Raw genomic sequence first — 24,595 nt, forward strand, 5'->3', positions numbered from 1 at the left:
CATACAAACTCCTTAGGCAGCGGTGGCAATTGAACCTGAGTCACTGATAGTGTCAAATGTTGTGCTAGTCACTATGCGTCCGTGCCACCCAGATGCTGTCTGACCTGCTGAATTCCTCCAGCATTTTGTGTGTGGTACCATGACTATTCTTCCGCCTTCCACGTCATTCTTTTTTTTAGATTATGAGAACACTCAGTCCTCTTTTATTGTCATTTAGAAGTGCATACATGCATTAAGAAATGATACAATGTTTCTCCGGCGTGATGTCACAGAAAACAAGACAGACCAAAGACTAACACTGACAAAGCTACATAATTATAACATATAGTTACAGCAGTGCAAAGCAATACCATAACTTGATGAAGAACAGTCCATTCTTTCAGTATACTTTAGCAACTCTCTAAAGCAGAGTTCCCAGTCTGGGTTTCACGGACCCTTTGGTTAGTGATCGGGGTGCAAATCCCATCGCTCTCTGTAAGGAGTTTAGACATACTCCCCACGATCCCGTGGGTTTCCTCCGGGTGCTCTGGTTTCCTCCCACATTCCGAAGATGTACGGGATAGAATTAGTAAGTTGTAAGCATGCTATGTTGGCGCTGCAAGCGTGGCGACATTTGTGGGGTGACCAGCACAATTCTCACTGATTTGATTTGACGCAAATGACTCATTTCACTGGATGTTTCAATTAAGGCCATCAGACATAAGAGCAGAATTGAGCCATTTTGCCCATCAAGTACATCATAGCTGACATGTGACCCATCTCAACCCCATCCTCCTGCTTTCTGCCCGTAATCTTTGACACCTTTGCCAGTTGAGCTCCTGTCAACCTCTGTTTTAAATATACCCAATGACTTGGCCTCCACAGCCATCTGTGGCAACGAATGCCACAGATTCACTACCCTCTGGCTAAAGAAATTCCTCCTCATCTCCATCCTTCTATTCCGAGGCTGTGCCCTCTGGTCCTGGATTCCCCACTATTGGAAACATCCTCTCCACATCCACTCTATCCAGGTCTTTCAATATTTGTCAGGTATCAATGAGATTTCCCCCTCATTCTTCTAAACACTGAGTGCAGACCCAGGGCCATCAAATGCTACTCACCGGTTAACCCTTTCACTCCAGGGATCATTCTCGTGAATGTACATATGACAAACTGAAGCAAATCTAATCGTTGACTTCAGCTGCTAAGTACAGTCAAGCTAAGATGCAGGAAATTACTGTCAAACTGTTATTTTCAGCTGCCTTTGTCTGCCACCTGCTTCAGCTGGGGAATGCAGCCCATTATGGAAAGGTTTGTAACGGTTAAAAGTAGTTGCTGTCATTCACAAAGGGCTGGAATTTGCAGCAGTGACAAGTGTAGTGGTAAGCACAGTCTGGGCGCTGGGCCCTCTGATCTCAAATGACTGGCATGTCAGTGAGGTTACTCAGTGGGGGTGCCACAATAGCATAGCGGATGGTGCAATGCTACTCAGCTCAGGACGGCGGAGTTCAGAGTTCAATTCTGGCGTCGTCAGTAAGAGGACTGTCCGTTCTCCCTGTGACCGTGTGGGTTTCCTCCCACAGTCCAAAGACGTACCGGTTGGTAGGTTAATTGGTCATTGTAAATTGCCCTGTTATTGGGTTAGGGTTAAATAGGTGGGTTGCTGGGCAGCGTGGCTTGTTGGGCCGAAAGGGCCTGTTCTGCACTGTTTCTCTAACTAATAAATAATAAAAAATAATAATGAGGTAGTGTCAATATCGCACCTTGAACCTCAGGGCTTTAAAGGCTTATCCCTTCTCTCGGAGAGAGAATTGACCAAGTGATAGGTGGACATAGGATGAACTGGGATATAGTTAGTGATGAAAAGAGAGGAATGAGCAAGAGATAAAAGAAAAATGTTACAAGAATAGACAGGTGAGTGTGCTTGGGAATTGTATTATTACTTGTCCTGCATGCAAGTGAATGGCAGGGTAGCTGTGTGAAATGTACCGTGAATAATAAAAGAGAGAACCAGCACTCAAGTGATATGGGACCAGAAGACATAGGAGGTTAATTAGGCCATTCTTCCCATCGAGTCTGCTCCACCATTCCGTCAGGGCTGATATATTATCACTCTCAACTACCTTCTCCCCGTATCTGTTGATGCCCTTACTAATCAAGAATTTATCAACCCACCCTAGCAAGAATGAACTATCAGAAAATAGGAGGTGGGTCACTCCTTTATTTCTAGATAACTTCAGTCTTTGTGAGCTCTAAAAGTCCGTAGTGTTAGATTCTCAGTACATCGAAAAGGGTATTACACCCTGCTCCTAGTGCAAAGCCTCTACTCACTTCTACAAAACAAAAGATGGACTTAGCAGTTTATTTGTCGTGCTGTTTCTGTGGCCTAAAGTGTAGTAAATAGACTAGAGGCTACTCTTTCAGCCCCTTATTGGAGCCAGCTGATCTTTGCCAAAAGTGGAAGATGAGAGGCTGCCTTTCAGTTTCAGAATCACTTTATTGCCGGTATGTGCAAAGTACCAAAATTGAAAAAGAACCTAGTGCTTTCTCGGTGTATCTGACAAACTAACTCTTCTCCAGCTTCCAGCTGTGCCAAGGTGTTGATTTTAACCACCATATCAATGACAGGTTCCACTACCTTCATAAGGGATGATGCCTAGGCACGTCTAGTCCGGTGGCCTGTCGTCCAACCCTCCTGATTGGTTAGTCCTCAACCAATCTGCTTTCCACTGTCCCACCTTGTTTAAAATCGTATTCCAGCACCTACTTAGAGCGAGTCCTTCGACTTCATTGAAATTCTTATTCTCTCATTTTATTTCAATGGCTTCCTTCACCGGACAGTTGTAAAAGCCATTGCTGCGGTACAGTAGTTCTGCGCCATGAAAGTCAATCCTGTGGTCATTGTGTACACAATGTTGTGGTTTCTCTGGGTAACCCAAATGGATACACCTCTTCTGTTCCTTGATGCATGTTTCCACCGTGCGTCCCGCCTGGCCAATACACGCTGCTCCGCATTCACAAGGAATCCTGTAAACACCAGCTGTCCTGACTCCAAGGTCATCTTTGACCAGAATTGATTGTGGTTCGGTGCCGAGCATAAAACACAGGACAACACCATAACAGACAACACAACAGCAACCAATAATTTACAAGACAATAGTGCAAATGGCCATGAGCAATCAACAATTAGCAGAGCGATCATGTGCACAAAAGTCAATAATCAATCTTAAATAAATCAAGTTCAAAGTAACATTTATTATCAGAGTACATACATGTCACCACATACAACCTGAGATTCTTTTTCTGCGGGCTTACTTAGCAAGTCTATCTATTGAACGGTAACTGTGAACTTTAAACATCAGGAACTGTAAACTGTAAATAAATATGAATAGACTCAATAATTATTAACAAACAAGGAGAGACTATTTAACGGATGTTCTGCAGAGACAGTTTGCGTATTAGACCTGAGTGAGTTTTGTTGAGAACTACTTTCCTGGAAAGCTACAGGAAAGAAGCTTCAGAGATGATGTGTAGTCCTGGTGATGATGGACCTGTAGCATCTCCCTGGTGGCAATTTGGTGAATAGGTGACTGCTAGTGCTGACTGGACCACTCACTGCAACCTGGACAGAGAGGGAGGGGTATAGCACCTAGACATCCAGTAATAGGTCAGCATTCCCTGTCCTGACTGCAGTCTCTAGCGCACACTCCAGTCTGCCCTCCATGTCCTGTCCTGGGGTTTGCGTGTGATACTGAGTCTGTAGATGCTTATTTCTTGGCCACACAACCAAGACCGTGACTTCATTGGTATTTATGGGAATTTGTTGTTTCCAAGTTGATTGTTGCAATGGCCTACACATCATTCATAGATTGGTTTTAGTCCAGATCTCACTGTCCTTGAGGATAATAGAGAAAATACTTCCATCACATTTAGAAACTGCTCATTTGTGCACTTGAGCTGTGTCCTTCGGGGCCATAACCTTGTGCCGGAGGAAGGATTTATTTGTGTAGCACTTTTTCCAAAGTTCAACATAAATTTATCATCAAAGTACATCAGGGGCCACTTTAAAGTGTATATTTCTGTATGTTTTTTGTCTTCTGCTGCTGTAGCCCATCCACTTCAAGGTTCAACATGTGTGTTCAGAGATGCTCTTCTGCACAGCACTGTTGTAATATGTGGTTATTTGAGTTACTGTCACCTTCTTGTCAGCTTGATCCAGTCTGGCCATTCTCCTCTGACCTCGCTTATTAACAAGTATTTTCAGCCACAGAACTACTGTTCACTGAAATGTTCCTTTGTTTTTGTATCATTCTCTGTAAAATCTAGGGACTTTGTTTATGAAAATTCCAAGAGTTCAGCAGTTTCTGAGGTACTCAAACCACCTTGTCTGGCACGAACAATCATTCCCTGGTCAAAGTCACTTAGATCACCTTTCTTCCCCTATTCTGATGTTTGGTCTGAACAACAACCGAACCTCTTGACCATGTTTGCGTGCTTTTATGCATTGAGTTGCTGCCACATGACTGGCTGATTAGACATTTCCATTAATCAGCAGGTGTACAGGTGTACCTAATAAAGTGGCCACAGAGTGTGTGCTATCTTTACTACCTCATTTTCTTGCAGGCATTTACAGGCAAAAGGAAAATACAATAGAATGTTATGAAAAACTATGCATAAACTGACAAACAACCAAAAGAGGAGCCGGTTCAGGAACCTGTTGGTTGTAGGGTAATAACTGTTCTTGAACCTGGTGGTATGCAGCCTAAGGCTGAGAGTCATAGAACACTACAACACAAAAACAGACCCTTCATCCCATCTGGTCTATGTCGAACTATCGATCCCATCGACCTGCACCCGCATCATAGACCTTCATGCCCCTCCCATCCATGAACTCATCCAAATTTCTCTTAAATATCAAAATTGAGCCCCCATCCACCATTTCTGCTGGCAGTTCGTTCTACCCTCTGAGTGAAGAAATTCACCCTTAGGATCCCGTTAAATATTTCACCTTTCACCCTTAACCCGTGACCCCCTAGTTCTGGTGTACGCAACCCAAACTCAGTGGAAAAAACCTGTTTGTATGTACCAAATCTATATCCCTCATAATTTTGTGTACCTCTATCAACATCTCCCCTACTCCCCTACACTTGTGGGAAGGAGCTTCTGTACCTCCTGCCTGATGGCAGCAGTGAGAAGTGACCGTGGCCCAGATGCTGCTTTCTTGTGGCAGCGCTCCTTGTAAATGGGATCAATGGTGGGGATGGTTATGCCTGTGGTGAATTACATCAAAGTAGCAAGCTTAAGTAGCATGAAAATGTTTTTCAGTACACTACCTCCTTGTAAACTTTTTACGATTCCATGGAAAAATACACAAAAAAATTCCGAGTCTGTCTGTCTTTTCAGGAGTTGCAGCCATTTCTGATTATAAGCTGATTTGTGCAATATTCTCTCTGTTTCTCCCACATTTAGATTGCTACTTATGTGAAGAGTTTGTGAAGGCGCCCTCCTCTGTCTCCCAGGCAGACCTTGCTGTAACCAGGTTCGTATTTTCAGTGCTGTCAGATTTGGATATAATCTTTTGCTAACCCACAGGTAATTGCAGGATTGTTTGTGGAAGTAGCTCCCTGGAATTAAAATCTCACAGATTTGAACTGTTCAGTGGCCTTTCCAATACATCTTGTGCTTTTGAAGCAAGCTGCCCCAGTCTGTTGGTGAGTTATTTAGTGCAATAGTTGGGTAAGAGATTGACAAGTGTGCTTTAATGTGCATCTGGTAACAGCTTCCATGGGCACATCCTTTCATTTTTACATCCACTCTTCTTATGCTTGGATGATAATTACCCCATGCTCTTTCTCTGTCACTTTTCCTTTTTAACGATGGCACTGTACATAGAACACAAGACATTACAGGTCCTTCGGCCCACAATGTGGTTGCTGACCATGTAACCTGCTCTAGAAACTGCCTAGAATTTCCCTAGCACATAGCCCTCTATTTTTCTAAGCTCCATGTACCTATCTAAGAGGCTCTTAAAAGACCCTATCGTATCCGCTTCCACCATCGCTGCCGACAGTGCATTCCACACACCCACCACTCTCTGTGTGGAAAAACTTACCCCTGTCATCCCCTCAGTACGTGTTTCCAAGCACCTTAAAACTGTGCCCCCTCATGTTAGCCATTTCAGCCCTGGGAATAAAGCCTCTGGCTATCCACACGATCAATGCCCCTCATCATCTTAATCACTCGATCAGGTCACCTCTCATCCTCCATCACTCCAAGGAGAAAAGGCCAGGTTCACTCAACCTGTTTTCATAAGGCACACCCTACAATCCAGACAATGTCCTTGTAAATCTCCTCTGCAGTCACATAGGTATAATTGGGTGGTCAGGGTCATTGGGCCAGAAGTTCTGTATCTCTAAATAAACTCCCTGTTGAAAGGAAAAAGTAAATTGAAAATCATATACCTGATTTTGAATACCATATAATGCTTCCTCATCAGAGCAAGGGGCTGAGTATTCTGGTGGGAAATTGATGGTTTAAAAGCTGACACAGTAAACGAACCGCCTTGTGGAAATGGAATATCTAAAGAGCAGGGGATCATTTCTTGTAGTTACTCTTAATAACAGACATAAAGTGGCCTACTCAAATATCTAACCTGTTATTCAATTAGATGAATTGTTCTTTGCGTCAAAATGAATGACACTGATGAAATAGCACATGTTCCTGTGGTAACAGATTGAGATGTATGTTGCAGTATTATTAGTTACTAGATGTGTCATTGGGGTCCAATCAATCAAATACTGTTTCTTTGCATTTTCTTAAACTATTTTTCTAAAATCTGTGACTTAATGGGTTCCATCCATAAAGTCAAAGCTTGTCTGGCATTTCACTGACTGTTACATCATGTCAAAATCCAGCCGTTGCTGTCCCACGTATTAGAGTGTGCGGTGTTGAGCAGTTGAAAGTGAATCAATGGATTATTGTTCCTAGTATGATTGCAGGGAGGCCAGCATGAACCGCGATAAAGCAACACCAACTCCGATAGATAGGTCACATCATCCAGATGGCTAACTCACATCTCCACTATCACATCCTTTACTCCCAGTTGAGCGAAGGTCAACGAGCCCCTGGTAGGCAAAAAAAAGTGCTTCAAAGGTCACATCAATATTAGCCTGAAGACATTCAACATTACACCTAAAAACTAGGAAGGCATTGCACTCGACAGATACACCTGGAGGACATCTGTTCAAGAAGGAGCTACGTTACATGGGACTGGCATCCAGTATGCCGCAGGCAGCAAGCAGGAACTGTAAAAGGGGAGACTGAAAAACCGAAAGACCCAGCCACTAACCACAGCCATCTCATTTGCCCACACTGCACCAGAAATGTGGATTCCAGAACTCTGTCTACAGCGACCTGAGGACCCACCAATGGACAACCTCTTGGGAGAACATCATACTCGACCCAAGTGATCGCACTACTACGTTGTAACCAGTTTTGACTTCATTATTCAAGCACACAGCAAACTGCTGATACTGTTGTTAATATATAAATGTTCTTTTGTTTTACTAACTGGGCACTGCTGTACAAACTGGCTGGAATTTACCACCAAGCACAAGCTGAAACTCATTTATCTACAGTGGTGATGTTTCACCGTAAAAGGTGTTGCATGAATATTTTTACAAGATATTTAGGGTCTTTTTTTAGACGTTGTGATTTAGTTCTGATGGTATTCGATTGTTCGAGTCCGAGAGCCCAGGTAATGTTTAACAGCTGCTTGATTTTTCTGGCACACGATCTTCATGAACACAGGTGTCTTCCTCAACGGTTTGCCTTTTCCATGGTTACCTAATCATTTTAAACAATAAGGAGATAACTACACTAAGAAAATGTAATTTAGATGTTGCAATTATGGACAAAAATGACAAAGTCAAATAATAACTGCAAAATAAACTTTTATAGATGCATAGTATAGAGTATATTGACTGGTTGCTCCATGGCCTGTTATGGAAACACCAATGCTTTTGAATGGAAAATCTTACAAAAATTAGTGGATACGGCCCAGTTCATCATGAGTAAAGCCCTCCCCACAATTGAGCACATCTACACGGGGTGTTGTCACAGGAAAGCAGCATCCATCATCAGGGACCCTCAACACCCAGGGCATGCTCTCTTCTCATTGTTGCCATCAGGAAAAAGGTACAGAAGCCGCAGGTCCCACAGTACCAGGTTCAAGAACAGTTATCACCCCTCAACCACCAGGCTCTTGAACCAGAGGGAATAACTTCACTCAACTTCACTCGCCTCATCACTGAATTTTTCCCACAACTTATAGACTGACTTTCAACAACCTTTCATCTCATGTTATCAATATTTATTGCTTATTTATGTATTTTTATGTATTTGCATAGCTTGTCTTTTGCACATTGCTTGTTCATCTTGTTGGGCGCGGTCTTTCATTGATTCTATTGTGTTTCTTAGATTTGATGTGTATGCCTACAAGAAAACAAATCTCAGGGTTGTATATGGTGACATACGAGTCCTTTGATTATAAATTTACTTTGAACTTTGAAGTTGTATGATTAAAAATATCCTTTGATTGACTACCTCACCCAAATTGGGGCACCACAGTAGTTTAGTAGTTAGTGCAACGCTAATACAGCGAGGCATTTTGGAGTTCAAACCGCCGCCGTCTGTAAAGACTTTATACGTTCTCCCTGTGACTGCACGGGCTTCCTCCCACGGTCCAAAGACGTACCGGTTAGTAGGTTAGTTGGTCATTGTAAATTGTCCTGTGATTAGGCTGGTGTCAAATAGGTGGGTTGCTGGGCAACACGGCTCATTCCGTGCTTCATCTCCAAATTAAAAAAAATTAAAATTGCGTCGTCAAATGCAAAATGGCCCTTTCAGAAAGCAGTAGTGAAAGAACTTTAGGTGTGGCAGCAGGGAATGCTTTCTGTGATTTATCTTTCAAAGACATTTTACCTCTTCTAGTGTTGAGCCAGTTCCCATTTTGCAGTGGCATCCCACTGTTCACCGATGATGAGTTCATTTTTGTGAAACATAGACGGGTTTATATACCAAGGGAGTTCACTTTTGTTGTGTTGATACCTGTTTATACCCCTCCCTGCTAATGCCAGAGAGGCACTGCGTGATCTCTACAGTGCGATCAGTGACATTCAAACCAAACGCCCTGATGGTATCTTCATTGTCGCTGGGGATTTTAACCATGCGAACCTAAAAGCAGTCCTGCCTAAACTCCACCAGCATGTTGGTGAAAACACATTAGATCTGGTTTATACTAATATGCCATGTGCAGGTAAAGCTGTTTCCTCGACCCCACATAGGACCACTTGTCTGTATGCTAATTCCAGCATACAAACCACTGATCAAAAGGGTCAAGCCAGTTTTAAAGGTGGTGAAAACCTGGCCTGAAGGGGCAATCCCAGTGCTGCAGGACTGCTTTGAAAGCACGAACTGGAGGATGTTCAGAGAGGCTGCTCCCAATGGCAACCACGTTAACATGGAGGAATACGTGTATTCTGTGACCAGCTGCATTGTACTGAGGATGTTACCATCACAAAACACATCCAGGTGAGGGAAAATCAGAAGCCATGGCTTACTGCAGAAGTCCACGCACCGTTGAGGGATCGTGATGCTGCCTTTAGATTGGGAGATGTGACAGCCACCAGGGAAGCAGCAACGGTGCTTCTCCACTCCTTCAGGAAGGCAAAATGGGAGGGAGCATTCTCAGAGAATACCCAACCACTTTCACAATACCAGAGACATGAGGCTCATGTGGCAGGGAACTCAGAGGATCACAGACTACAAGTCTACTGTGTGCGTCAGTGACCAGGATGCCTCACTCCACAATAGGTTGAATGTCTTCTACACCCGGTTTGATGCGTAGAACAAAGTGCTGGCGAGGAACCCCTACCCCCAGAGGAGCAGACGCTGTCTGGCTAAGGCAGAGATGAGGAAGACCATGTCATCAGATTTGTGGACGACACAGCAGCAGTTGGCCTCACCGAGAACAATGATGAGCTGGAGTACAGGGGGGAAGTGGAGCAGCTGGCGGACTGGTGTGAGAAGAACAACCTTAGTCTGAACGTGGAAAAGACCAAGGAAATTATTGTGGACTTCAGGAAGGTGCAGACGAACCATTCCCCTCTGTAAATATATGGATACTCCATGGAGAGTTAAGTGCACCAAGTCCCTGCGAGTTCACGTCACAGATGACCTCACGTAGTCCCTTAATATCACCTCCCTGAACAAGAATGCACAGCAGTGTCTCCATACGAGGCTCCCACACCCGCATCTTAACTGTGTTTTACAGGAGCACCATTGAGAGCATCCTGACAAGTTGCAGCTCCATCTGGTCTGGGAGCAGCCGAGCATCGGGCTGGAAGTCCCGACAAAGGACTGTGAGTACAGCTGAGTGGATCATCGGGGTCTCCCTACCATCCACTGGGGATATTTATCAGGAGCGTTCCATACGCAGGGCCCTTAGTATCATTAAGGATCCCACCCATGCATCTAGCATCCCCTTTGCCTTTCTACCGTCAGGCAGGAGACTCCAATGCATGAAAACAAAAATGGTCAGGATGGGAAACGGCTTCTTCCCTCAGGCTATAAGGTTTCTCAACTCCTTGCCACGTCGAATTCAAAGTGTAACTGGTTAATCTGTTCTGTACCTTACAATATTTAATTTATGCACTTTAGTTAGTTTGTTTATTTATGTGTAATCTATCTGTAGATTTCATCCTTACTTTCATAAGTTATTATGTGTTACATGTGCTGTGTATTCTACCGTGTTTTACACCCTGGGTTAGAGAAATATTGTCTCATTTGACAGCATGCATGTATTTAGTAAAATGACAATAAACTTGACCTGACTTGATTTAAAAGTTATTAAATCTGTTTCCATTCTTCAATACTGAATGTATTCAGATTATAACTAAACTGGTGAAACTTATTTTCCTTCATTAACCCTCTGGTTCTTTTGCAATTACTTCAACTCTGTATCTTCTCGTTACTGACCCTTCACTCAGTGGAAGAGCTTAAGCACCAAGCCTAGCCACTACCTCTTAGGAAGAGTAGTCGTGGAAGGGCTGCAGCAGCCTTACTCGAGCTGGAACAAGTAAACTGCTGGAGGAACTCAGTGGGCAAGACAGATCTCTGGAGGCAAAGGGGTCATCAACATTTTGGGCCAAGACCTTGCATCAGGACTGGAGTTGCAGCTGTAATGAGGGACTTAATTTTTGTGGGAAAACTGTGTAACACCCTGGGAAAGGTTTCACTGCTAACGTAATGGTCTTTCCGTAGAAGCAGTGTTCGGGTTATGGTTAGAGATAACAGGTGCTTTGGAGTGTGAGCCAGCTCCTTTCTTTGGCGGGAGATGAAGAGGGAAGGAGCTGGAGAGAATCAGTTGTTGGATTGGACCCAGTGGGGAACTGTGATTCGATGAAGCAAGATAGCCTGAGGGTTGATGAATATGAATTTTGGGAAGAGTTAAGCTCCAACTTGTGCACACTTGACTGTTTAATTGTAATGAACCCTTTTTGTTGTTTTCTTTCTTTTCTTTACTAACCCTTTAGTTAAGTTAAGATTCATAAATATAATTGCTTTAATCATATGCAGTGAGCTATCTATTATACCTTGGCACTGAGTTGTAACAGGGTAACAGATTACACAGCATCCACACAAACTGGGGTTTGGGGTGGGAGAGCCATCCCGATCTTACGGGTTTGGCGGGACTGGAGTGTGTATTCCCTAGACTTAGGCAGCCAGGAAACCAGGTGATTTCAACTAGATTTAGATTTCAGATTTATTTACCCCATTTACATCGAAACATGTAGTGAAATGTGTCGTTTGCATGAACAACCAACACACCCAAGGACATGCTGGGGGCAGACCGCAATGGAAGCTGGGTTGAGGATTCTTGAAAGAGGGTTGAGGGAAAATGTAAAAAGCTCAAAGTATATTTATTATTATCAAATTAAATATGTCACCATATTCTACCCTGAAATTCATTGTCTTGCAGGCATTCACGGTAAATACAAAGAGATACAATAGAATCAAGGACTGACAAACAACCAATGTACAAAAGAAGACAGACTGTGCAAATACAAAAAAAATAAATAATGCTCAGTATATGATTTATAGAGTCCTTGAGAGGTGCTCAAAAACATTGAGATGTTTTGGTGGATCAGGAAAAGTTACTTTTTTGTCCAGAAACACAGGAACGGGGTCTAGAGTGAGTATCAACGTTTGACTACTTTTAAAAATGGTGAGTGAAAATGCTTTGCAGCGTGCTGCCTTGAAGTACTTTGGAAGCAGATGTAGCAACTTTCGAAAGAAGTCTGTATGTGCTCTTGGAAAGGAGAAATTGGCAGGGCTCTGGGGAGAGTAGAAAGGAGTGGCACAGACTGAATTTTCAAAGGACTGGCACGGGTACAACGTGGTGAATGGTCTCCTGCTCTCTGCTTCTAACTCCTGATTCCAAGAACAACTATTAGTACCTTCAACGCCTGCAAACATTATACACATTTCAAAGAAGAAAAACTTTCTAATGTTGGTAACACAAGACTTTCCAAATGGGTTCCTTGACCAGAAGCCCTCCACAGGAATGCACATATGCCTAAATGGTATTTTGTTAATTATTTGAATCCAAACACCCAAAAAACTTCCTTTAAAAAGATGTTAATTCTTTAACAATCTACCTCCTCTTTTGCCATGATAAGGCCATTCTCAGTGTGGAGGAGCAACACTTCATATTCCATCTAGGTGGCCTTTCCAACCTGATGGCATGAACATTGATTTCTCTTTCCCCCTTCCCTCTTCTTCTATTCACCACTCTGGCCTCTTGCCTCTTCTCCTCACCTGCCTATCAAATACCCCTAGTGCCCTCCTCCTTCCCCTTCTCTCATGGTCCATTCTCTTCTTCTATCAGATTCCTCCTTCTCCACCCCTTCACCTATCACCTTCTACCTTGTCCTCCTTCCCCTCCCCAAGCCAATTTATTCTTGAGTCTTTCCCCTTCCTTTCCAGTCCTGATGAAGGGTCTGAGTCCAAAATGTTGACTGTTTGTTCAGTTCCATAGATGCTGCCTGACCTGCTGAGTTCCTCCAGCATTTTGTGCTTGTTGCTGTGGATTTCCAGCATATGCAGAATCTCTTGTTTGCTAATTCTTCAGCTCATTTTCTGAGACTGAGACTACCTAAAGACAGAACAGTTATGAGTATAGTTTCCTTGGTCAGCATGGGCATCATTTCTTTTGAAAGGATTTGCTGCTATTCCTTGGCATCATTGTGGGTACATTAGATAAGAAAACTTGCATTATCACTTTCTGTCTAACCACAGCCCTGTGGTCTGCAGGATCTACTGAGACCATACAATGAGTACAATGCTAAAGTGTCTCGCCACGAAACATTGACTGGACTTTTTTCTGTAGATGCTGCCTGGCCTGCTGAGTTCCTCCAGCATTTTCTGTGTATTCCAAATAATCTTTCATTGGTTGGTGGGGAGTGTGGTAGAAGTGGGATTGTTGGTTTTGAGTTGCACTTCTAGATATACCTACCTCATCTCCTCGAGTCATTACATCTTGCTGAATGATTGGCTGGGAGAGACGTGGGATCCTGATGCTTTTGTAATCCAAAGGTTCTTTGGAAGTCAGGAATGAAGCATAAAACTTGTTGTTTACAATCATTTTATTAAGTGTTACAAGAGTGGAAAACGATCAAGAAAGTGGAGCCAAAAGAACAAAACAAAAGACAAAGGAAAAAGCAGTTGCAGTCGTCTCATATTCAGTGTAGAGATAATCACAAACATTCCGGTGATAACAATTAACCTATAAAATCCCCAGATTCCACTGTTGTGACAGCTGATACTAAAAACTAACAAGTTTCTATAAAAATACAGGGGCAACTGTAGTGTAATTACTGTACTGGAAAATTCACTGAATAATTACATGTACATAGGTGATTATATAAAAATACAAGTAATCATAGGAAAGTTAAACTACAAGAAAAATAATAATTCTACACCACAAGCCAGCAGACCTATACATGCACCACTGTGCAAAAGTCTTAGGCTCATATATACATATATAGCGAGGATACCTAAGACTTTTTCACAGTACTGTATATTGGTTAAGAATTGGAATGTGCTTGGAAACAAAAATAAGAGTACTTAGCTTCGTATTAGCTCAGTAGTATTAAGTGTTACTTGATAAACAGGAAAGACCTAATATACAGTACTGTCCAAAAGTCTTAGACACATGTAAAAAAATTCTGTAAAGCGAAAATGCTTTCAAAAATAATGAAATTAAATGTTTCTAAATATCAAAAAAAATTATAAAAAGCAGTAAACAGTAAAACAACTAAAAGAAATCAATATTTGGTGTGACCATCCTTTGCCTATAAAAGTGCATCAGTTCTCTTAGGTACACTGTCGTGCAGTTCTGTAAGAAAATCAGCTGGTGGTTGTTCCAAGCAACTTCTGCAGACTTCGGCTGTCACCCTTGCTTCTGTCTCTCCAGGTAATCTCAGATAGCCTCGATGATGTTGAGATCAGGGCTCTGTGGAGGCCAGACCATCTGCTGCAGAACTCCTTGTTCCTCCTTTCACTGAAGATAGTTCTTTATGACCTTGGCCATGTGTTTGGGGACATTGTCCTGCTGTAGAATGAAGTCGGGACCAATCAGATTAGATTATGAAGACACGTAGTCCTCTTTTATTGTCATTTAGTAATGCATGCATTAAGAAATGATACAATATTTTCTCTGGTGTGATATCACAAAACACAGGTCAGACCAAGACTGAAAAAAACTAACAAAACCACATAATTATAACATATAGGTACAACAGTGCAACAATACCATAACTTGATGAAGAAGTCCATGAACACAGTAAAGTTCAAAGTCTCTCAAATGTCCCGCATCTCATGCAGACAGGAGAAGGAAGAAAATCTCTCCCTGCCATACCCGACCACAGTCCAACTCTGAGTCATCCGAAAACTTCAAGCTCTGATCAGCTCTCCGACACCAAGTACTGAGCGCCATCACTATCCAAATGATTCGACCGCCTTCTCGATCGCCAACAGTAGGCAAAGCCGGGGATTTTGAGGCCTACCCTCCGAAAGATTCCCGACCACGCTGTAATGACAGCAGCGAACGAGCGTTTCAGAGATTTCTCCAGATGTTCCTCTGTACTTTCACATCCATCTTCATCAAATCAGAATTATCCGCGGCCCCTATTTGATAGATACGATATCATTTTTTATTGGAGGGCTGTGCGTGCACGGCGCGCTGCTTCTCCTCCCACCAGATGCCTCCCTGATGGTATTGAGTAATGGATGAGAACCTGCTTGTACTTCTCAACATTGAGGATTCCATGGTCTAACCAGATCACCAACTCCATTTGCAGAAATGCAGTCCTAAACCCGCAGGGAACCTCCGCTGTGCTTCACTGTTAGCTGCAAAACCCTCCCCTCGCACACCAAAATAGAAAAGGAACAGACCATTAAAAAAAAACAGAATATAAAAACCATAAGTCTGAAAAAAGTTTGCAGTCTATAAACACAGTAGTCCAATCCATAAGTGCAGAACCACGATACCATCCTATGATATCACCAACATTCATCAGAAGAGAAGGATTCCACACGAGGCAGAGAGGCCTACCCACCTGCCACAGCGATAGGCTACTCAAAGGCTCCTTCCCCGGCAGCTTTACTTTCTTTAAGGAAATACAAAAATTTCTCTGTAACATTTAACTTTTTGGAAAATGAATATTTGGAAATCTAAAATTTGATCTTTTCTACCGACACACTAATGCAAAAGACAAAAAATAAACATCGAAAACAAAGTTTATATAAAATTTAGGGAAGATTTTTGCGCAATACTGTGTAAGTGCCTAAGACTTTTGCACAGAACTGTCTGTGTGCTTAAGTTACTGTAAGATAATAGAAAATAAATTCTAGGCACACAGATTTCTGTTATTTCCTTGGTGAATGTACTTTCAGTGCTTGTCGCGGTGATATCGATTAAATGTACTGTTAGTGGGCTAGCATTTTCTGTACGGTTATCCTTCCCGTGATGTAGTGGTGCAGAGCACAGGCTGGAGATCCATCTGTAGGTGGCCTAGACTGGTGACCAAACGATTCCTCACACACATAAGACCCAAGGGATGTCCACCAGCAAATGGTGTGAGGTGCTGTGCCAGAGGCCAGGGGCCAGCTCGTCACTCATTCCCTCAGCTGCTCCAACCAAAAAAAAAATTCTTTCTCATCTCAAGAAATGAAATTGCTTTTCCATCGATTTCTCTTTTAAGCTTCGCTGTCACCATTTGGCTGCCAGTGGCTTCAGCTGGGAATTAGAAGAGTTCACAATACGTGATATCTTCCAGGTTTTTGAAATCTGTGCAGCCCTGCTTCACAGCAGCTGACTAATCTGCCTGTAATCAGAAAGAAGTGAGCCAGAATTCTATTTATTTGTTAATTTAGTGGTACTGGCCCAACGAGCCCACACCATCCAATTACACCCATGTGACCAGTTTACCCACTACCCCATAGGTCTTTGGAATGTGGGAGGAAACCAGAGCATCAGGAGGAAACCTACACGGTCACGAGGAGAACGCACAGACTCATTAGAGACAGTGGTGGGAATTGAACCTAGGTCGCTGGTGAAGCTACGCTGACCGCTATGCCGTTGTGCCGCCCATTTTCATCCCTTCTTTCCTGACAAAGCACGTAGTTTGGCCACTGCAATTTCACAGAATGCACACCTGCATCAGGCCATGGTAAAACACCACTTCCTATCAGAGTCACCTTATATACAGGTACTCCTACACCAGCGTCACTTTACGTCCGTACAGTCTATGTAAGCTAATCTTATGTATTTATATTTATTGTGTACCTTATGCTTATTGTGTTTTTTGTGCTGCATCAAAGTTCAAAGTAAATTTATTACCAAGTTACATATTTGCTGCTGCTTGTGTGTGGGAGGGGGGCAGGGGGCTTTGGGGTTCTCAAGTTTTTTTCTGTGATTCATTCTCCCTTCTGTTTCGAGGATGTCTGTGGAGGGTAAGAATTTCAGGTTGTATATTGTACACGTAATCTGATATTGAATGGAACCTTCAATCCATATACCTCGCCACATACAACCCTGAGGTTCGTTTTCTTGCGGGCAAGGACAGTAAATCCAAGAAACATAATTGAGTTAATGAAGGACCACATCCAACAAGACATACAAACAACCAATGTGCAAAAAAATAACAAACTGTGCAAATACAAAAGAAAATTAATAATAAATAAGCAATAAATATCAAGAGTCCTTGAAAGTGAGTCCATAGGTTGTGTGAACAGTTCCGGATGGGATCCAGAGTGACAATCGTTTCGTTCATCATTATACTAGTGTATGGAAGAATGACAATAAACAATCTTGAATCTTGAAGCTGATCGTAGGATGGAGTGAGAGACTGGAAGTCAGCATTTTCCTGTTTTGCTGTTGACTCTGTGGCAATGAAAGGTTTCTCACTCAAGACATCAGGATTCACAGTACCAAGCCACAGAAAATGTGCTATTACAGGTCACACTGAGGAGCAGTCTGTAGTCTGCTCACAGGATATCTTGCTTGGATTCCTCAGGAAGTCTTTTTAACAGAGGGCCGTCACATACCCTCAGCTGTCAGGTGACTTGCATATGTGGTGTAAAGACAGATCAGATAGACAAACCAGGGCAGCTGAAGCAACGAAGGCAAGCAGGAAGCAATGTGTGATTAGCGTACTGGCTTTTGTCTGTTTGATTTAACCCCTGTAGCTTTGAGGCTCTCTGATCAGCTAATTACCTCCTGGGTCACCAAATCCCCTTTGTTCATGGTGACTGGGTTCTCTCAGAACCCTGCATGGGTCTGAAAGGACTCTTAAGCCTGAAAGTGGTGTCCAAGTTGTGTGCAATTCCTGAAGGTTCATTCTCTTTCTTCTTCAGCTGCATTCCCAGGTGTTCGACCCCCTCTACTAGTTCACTGACTTCCGAAGCAGCGTGTCAGCCCCTTGCAAGCCGCAGGGAAGACGACGAGATGAGGAGAGCACCCACAACAAACGCAGCAAGTTCCAAGCCAGTTCCCACTGACCCGAATAAAGTTCCCAAATGGCTCAAGCTGCCAGGTAAATGGGGCTTCTCGTACAGTAACGTTGAAATCTCAAAACCTTTGTAGATAATACAAAAAGCACAGGGAAGCACTTTAAGACCTTAAGACTTAGGAGCAGAATTAGGCCATTCAGCCCATCAAGTCTGCTCTGTTCAGAGGGATAATAAATCAGCTGATGTATTATCCCTCCGAACCTCATTTTCCTGCCTTCTCCCCATATCTTTAGATGCCGTTACTAATCAAGAGCCTAACAACTTCGGCTTTAAATAAACCCAGTGACAGCTGCCTTGCTTTGTAGTATTGACATCATCGTGTGGCTGTGCACTCACCCATTCACGTACAGTACTGTGCAAAAGTTTTTATGTAGCGAGGGTGCCTAAGACTTTTGCACAGTACTGTATTTATCAACATTGAGCGGAGAGCGAGTTTGTAAATCTGGTGGGAGCAAAGGATGTTCGGAATGGCAAGGGTGTTGGAAGTACTGCAGGAAGGATGTAGGACAGGTGGCAGACAACGAGTGCCAGGAGTGGGCAGTGGCATGGTTGCAGACATACCCAGCCCTGAGGCACCAGGCAAGGTCATTTGATTCCAAACAATTGTTTTATTAATCATTACACAGTACTATACATGAATAGAAGTGTGCACAGCCTCCTTCCCTTTCTCCCATGGTCAACTTCACACTCCTATCTGATTCCTCCTTCTTCAGACCCTTAGCTCTTCCACCTTCGCACTTCATACCCCTTCTCCCACCCACCCACCTTCCCCTTAGCTAGTCTCACCAATCAACTGCCAGCTTGCAGCTCTTCCTTCCCCCACTTTCCGTGGGCTGACTGGCGTCTGTACAGCAATTATTCTGTGAAATAAAAATAGAAAATGCTGGGGATGCTCAGCAGTTCAGGTAGAGAGAGACAGAGAATGAAGACTATTGATCTAAAATATTAACTCTTTTCTGTCTCCAATGATGCTGCCAGACTTGTTGAGTATTTCTAACACATTCTGTTTTTATTTCTGATTTCCAACATCTTTTTTGTTTGCTTTTCAATTATTATTCTATGGAATTGTTGCTTGCCTTGCTATCGTAAAGCAAATCACAATACGTTAACTATCCAGCAACCCCCAAAGTCAATGTTGGACTTCAACAATATTATGGGAACATCTCCATGTCAGAGTGTCTTAGAACACTACAGCACGGAAACACGCCCTTTGGCCCACCTGGTCTCTGCTGAACTATTATGCAGTTTAGTCCCATCACCTACACCTGGACCATAGCCCTCCACACCCCTCCCTTCCATGTTCACATCCAATTTTCTCCTAAATGATGAAACCAAACTCACATCCACCACTTACAATGGCAGCTCGTTCCACACTCCCACCACCCCTCCAAGAATTTCCCCTTTAGGTTCCCCTAAACCATTTCACCTATCACCTTCAACCTATGATCTTTAGTTCTGGTCTCAGTGGAAAAAGCCTGCTTGCATTTACCTTTCCTAAACCCCTCATAATTTTGTATACTTCTGTCAAATCTCCTCTCATTCTCCTACGCTGTAAGAAGTAAGGTCCCAACCTAGTCAATTTTCCCTTATAACTCAGGTCCCCAAGTCCTGATAACATCATTGTAAATTTTCTCTACACTCTTTCCATCTTATTGGCATCTTTCTTGCAGGTAGGTAACCAAAACTGCACACGATACTGCAAATTAGGCTTTCCCAACGTCCTATACAGCTTCAACATAACATCCCCTCTCCTGTACTCAATACTTTGATTTATGAAGACCAGTGTGCCACTCCCGCTGGTAGCTCGTCCCACGCTCTCACCACCCTCTTAAACATTTCACTCTTGACCCCTAACCCAAGACCTCTAGTTGTAGTCTCACCCAACCTCAGTAGAAAAAAACCTGCTTGCATTTACTCTGTCTATACCCCTCATAAATTGACATACTTCTATTCGTACTGGCAAGGTTAGCGCATTGGCTAATTGGCAGGAGGCAGTGTGGGAATAAAACGATTCATTTCTGGTTGGCTGTCATTGACGAGTGGTGTTCCACAGAGTTCAGTGTTGGGATCGCTTCTTTTTATGCTGTATATCAACGATTTTAGATTATGGAATAGATAGCTTTGTTGCCAAGTTTGCAGATGATAACGGAAATTGGTGGAGGAGCAGGTAGTGTTGAGGGAACAGGAAGGCTGCAAAAGGACATATTGGGGGAAGGGCAAGAAAGTGGCAAATGAAATACAATGTTGGAAAATGCATGGTCGTGCACTTTGGTAGTAGAAATAAACAAGCGGACTATTTTCTAAATGGAGAGAAAATCCAAAAATCTTAGAGGCAAAGGGACTTGGGAGTCCTTGTGCAGAACACCCCAAAGGTTAACTTGCAGGTTGAGTCGGTGGTGAGGAAGGCAAATGCCATGTTAGCATTCATTTCAAGAGGTCCAGAATACAAGAGCAGGGATGTGATGCTGAGGCTTTATAAAGCACTGATGAGGCCTCACCTTGAGAATTGTGAACAGTTTTGGGCCCCTCATCTAAGAAATGATGTGCTGGCATTGGAGAGGGTTCAGAGGAGGTTCACAAGGATGATTCCAGGAATGAAAGGGTTATCACAGGAGGAACGTTTGATGGCCCTGGGTCTGTACTTGCTGCACTTTAGAAGGATGGAGGGGGGGATCTCATTGAAACCTTTCGAATGTTGAAGGCCTAGACAGAATAGATGTGGTAAGGATGTTTCCCATGGTGGGGGAGCCTCGGACAAGAGGACACAGCCTCAGTATAGAGAGGATTCATTTAAAACAGAGATGTGGAGAAATTTCTTTAGCCAGAAGGTGGTGAATTTGTGGAATGTGGTACCACAGGAGGCTGTGCAGGCCAGGTTGTTGGATGTATTTAAGGCAGAGCTTAATAGGTTCTTGATTGGACAGGGTATCAAAGGTTACGGGGAGAAGGCCAATGATGGAGCTAAGGAGGGGGAAAAAGTATCAGCCATGATTGAATGGTGGAGCAGACTCGATGGGCCAAATGGCCTAATCCTGCTCCTATGTTTTATAGTCTTAAATCTCCCCACATTCTCCTAAACTCCAAGGAATAAAGTCTGAACCTATTCAACCTTTCCCTGTAACTCAGGTCTTCAAGAGCCAGCAACATCATTAGTGTCTGAGGAGCCCATGGAAGTCATGGTTTAGTTCTTTGTATTGGTTTGGAAAGTAAACGCAGCTGCCGAGATAATTGCCTCTTAAATGAACGGTTGATTAAAATGAAGCCAGCAGTGGTTTGAGGTTTGGGTTTGGCTCTGTCAACTTGGCCATTGGAGATCATGCTGAGCCAGAGGCCAGAGGGTTTTCAGCTGTACGGTTTGTTGGCAGATTGCAAGCTCATCCTAACTCTATTACTGGGTACCTTGGAAAGAGCTGTGTGCCAGCAGGTAAAATGTTTGATAACTAGTCTTTTCCACAAACCTGTGGCTCACCACAGTCTAGAACATGTGCTTCAGGCATAACGTGGTGATTTCTGTATCATGATGACAAGCAGCCTCGTTTACAGACAAAAACTACAGTGGTCACATCATAAACACAAGAGATTCTGCAGATGCTGCAAATCTAGAGCCACACACACAAAATGTTGGAGGAACTCAACAGGTCAGGCAGCATCTGTGGAAATGAATAAACATTTGATATTTTGGGCCAAGGCTCTTTATCAGGATGGAGTTCCACCAATGGTCACAGTAACCTTGCCTGTAGTTTGGGCAGGTGTGCTCTGCGGTCTGAATTGAGTAATCCTTGCAGATCTTAGGTCTTTATTAATTTAATAAGGGCACTGATGTTGTTATTTCAGACTTAATGATACTTAAATAACAAATATAATGTTGAATGTTGTAGAACATAGAACACTACAGCACAGTACAGGCCCTTTGGCCCACAATGTTGTGCTCACCTTTTAACCCCAAGATCAATCAAACCCTTCCCTCCCATTTATAGTATTCCATTTTCTTTCATCCATGTGCTTATCTATGAGTCTCTTAAATGTCCCTAATGTATCTGCCCCTACCACCACCCCGGGGACGTTCCACACACCCACCACTCTCTGTGTAAAAAACCTACCCTCTGACATCTCCCCCGATAATTTTCAGGACTGATTTAAAAATATATGATTCGATTTGACTGGTTTCAAGGATTCAGAAAAAAAGACATTATCTGCAAATTTTCACTGTGAGATTGTCCAGATCTCTGTCAACTTGCATTGACATCTCTAGTCCTTGTCGTGTTCATCCATTTTATGAAACAGCTGAACCTAAAATCGTTTTATGAAGCAGTTTTATTTAAAATCACCTTATTATCAAGTTTAGTCCCTGCAAAGTACATGTGCAGTTTTATTCTGCTGCAGTTGATATATTCAGCGGAGAGTTCTGGCTATCTCTTCCTGTCAGCTCTCTTTCCTCCAGGGTTGCCGGAGTCACCCTGTCCCTCAGGCCTTGCAGGTTGCAGAGCCCCACTTTGTGTGTTTACTAATCTCTACACACCAGGTGTATGTAACAAGGAGGTTCAGACTTCGCGATCTGATCATCTCCGTCACTTGTCGACTTCTACAAAGAGATATAACTCAACTTGGAAAATAATATGGAACCAAATATAGAGATTTCACACCACTGTATGACAAGTGGTAATAACTTCCATTCCTTTTTAACCAAGAACGCATCTGGTGCCAGCGAGCTACATAGTTCTAATCCTCAGCTTTGTTGAAGTAGCTGGGATGGTAAGGAGTTCCCAAACTACTTTGTTCTGATGGCGGTGTATTGATTTAGATGTGTATGTGTGTCAGCCGAGTGAAGGACTCCAATCCCCGGTGAGCTCCAGCAGCCTACCAAACATTCCCTGCACCCCGCCCCCCACCAGCCAAGTTCACCACACACAAACTGTCCCCTTGTCAGCTGCTCAGTACACAAGACCCAAAAAAAACAGAGGCAGGGGAGCAAAATAATATTCACATAACTTGGGGGTGTGCGTGTAGTGCGTCTGTCTGCAGCCCAGCTGATTCAGAAAGGAGTGCTGATTTCACTCACTGGAGTTCAGGTTCAAAACAGGAAAATTGTCTCCATACTGCATGCACGGAGTGTTTTGGAAATTCGTGCAATTAGTGGTGATGTTGAGAAGAACTTGTTGTTCCTTTCTACAGCTTTTGGATTATCCCAAACCAGCGAGGTGTCTGGTCAAAATATTTGATGCTTTGAAGAAATTGGCTGTTAACAGGAATATCAAGCTTCCAGACACATAGTTGAATAAGAATTTTTACAATTACACACACCAGTTTAAATTTATGGTTCGTATTAGGGTTAACAAAATAAATTAGTGAATTAATTTTACCACAGCGTGGTTTACAGATCTGGGAATTCATAGTTTGAATAAATGGTGAACTTTCCAGGCAAGTTTTAGAGAGAGCATGGGGCTCCTGATTTCATTCTCGTTTGTTCCCTCTACAGGGAAACGTTAAGAAGAGGATGCACTGATTAACTTCGAAGAGTGCAGGTCAAATAACACCGATTGCTTCTCCATGAAAACGCCTTTATTTTGCTTGTTTTCTGAAGAACTTAGATGATCTAAATTTATGAATCGTGTAAAAGATTTGTTCCTAGATTAGCAGGGGGTTTTACAATAAAGTCGAAATTGAGTGCAAGTGGGGCTGATTGTGAATGCTTCTGTTGTTTTCTTCAAATACTTGCATAAAATTACAAAAATCAAATGCCAGAAACTGATACTTAAGTGTTAAGATCAACCTGTTCCTTTAAAAAGGGAAAACCTTTGATGTTGCTTGCTTTTCAAGTATTTTATTTCAAAGTGGAATGGAAGTGTTCCTGGGATAATCTGGAATTTTTCCCATCCCGGGTTCCAGTGAGGGGTGGAGATGATGTGGTAGGTGCCCTGGTTGGTATGAACGTCTGCGAACAGGGCCTGGACAGCTACACAGCGGATCCCATGGTGTGAATTCATTCAACATACTGCTGAGAACAGGAGGACACCAGCTTTCTTGTCTCTCTTCAACTGCTGCTGCCCAACAGCTGGCCAAAGCCCGATTCTGCAACAACATCTTCCACAAGAACGCTACGATCAGTATCAGCAGTGAACAACTCTGTGAAGATCTTGGCTGTTGAGATGAAAGACTTATGGTGAGGATCCATCCTGCACAACCTTAGCGGTGATAATCACAGAAACATAAATCAATGGTCCCCCTTCCCACTATAATGTCATATTTGGCACCAGGTTTGGCCAGCTTTGTATATATACACTTACTGTAATTTACGGTGTTAAGTATGTCGTGAGGTAGTTTTCATGGGTTCAGTGTCCATTCAGAAATCTGAAGGTAGCGGGGGAAGAAGCTGATTCTGAAACATTGACTATGTGTCTTCAGTCTCCTGTACCTCCTCCCTATTGGTAGCACGTCCTGGGGTGATGGGGCTCCTTAATGATGGATGCTGCCTTTTTGAGAC

At 43.1% G+C, this 24,595-nt stretch overlaps 2 protein-coding genes across 3 annotated transcripts in view; one reads left to right on the forward strand and one right to left on the reverse strand.

The window, feature by feature from the left end:
- Positions 1-23,799, forward strand: part of aspscr1 (ASPSCR1 tether for SLC2A4, UBX domain containing) — a 313,012-nt gene extending 289,213 nt beyond the window's left edge. The window contains exons 15-17 of the mRNA XM_063030554.1: positions 5,449-5,518; positions 17,959-18,137; positions 23,591-23,799. Coding sequence (XP_062886624.1) covers positions 5,449-5,518; positions 17,959-18,137; positions 23,591-23,601 — 260 coding nt within the window. The 3' untranslated portion in view covers positions 23,602-23,799. The remainder of the gene's footprint in view (positions 1-5,448; positions 5,519-17,958; positions 18,138-23,590) is intronic.
- A 120-nt stretch (positions 23,800-23,919) lies between these two features.
- The window catches only part of cenpx (centromere protein X), a 40,053-nt gene continuing 39,377 nt past the window's right edge, over positions 23,920-24,595 (reverse strand). For both annotated transcript variants that reach the window (XM_063030556.1, XM_063030555.1), the window contains one exon: positions 23,920-24,252. In XM_063030556.1, coding sequence (XP_062886626.1) covers positions 23,941-24,252 — 312 coding nt within the window. In that variant the 3' untranslated portion in view covers positions 23,920-23,940. The remainder of the gene's footprint in view (positions 24,253-24,595) is intronic.

The sequence above is a fragment of the Mobula hypostoma genome, chromosome 22 (assembly GCF_963921235.1).
Source record: "Mobula hypostoma chromosome 22, sMobHyp1.1, whole genome shotgun sequence".
NCBI classification, from domain to species: domain Eukaryota; kingdom Metazoa; phylum Chordata; class Chondrichthyes; order Myliobatiformes; family Myliobatidae; genus Mobula; species Mobula hypostoma.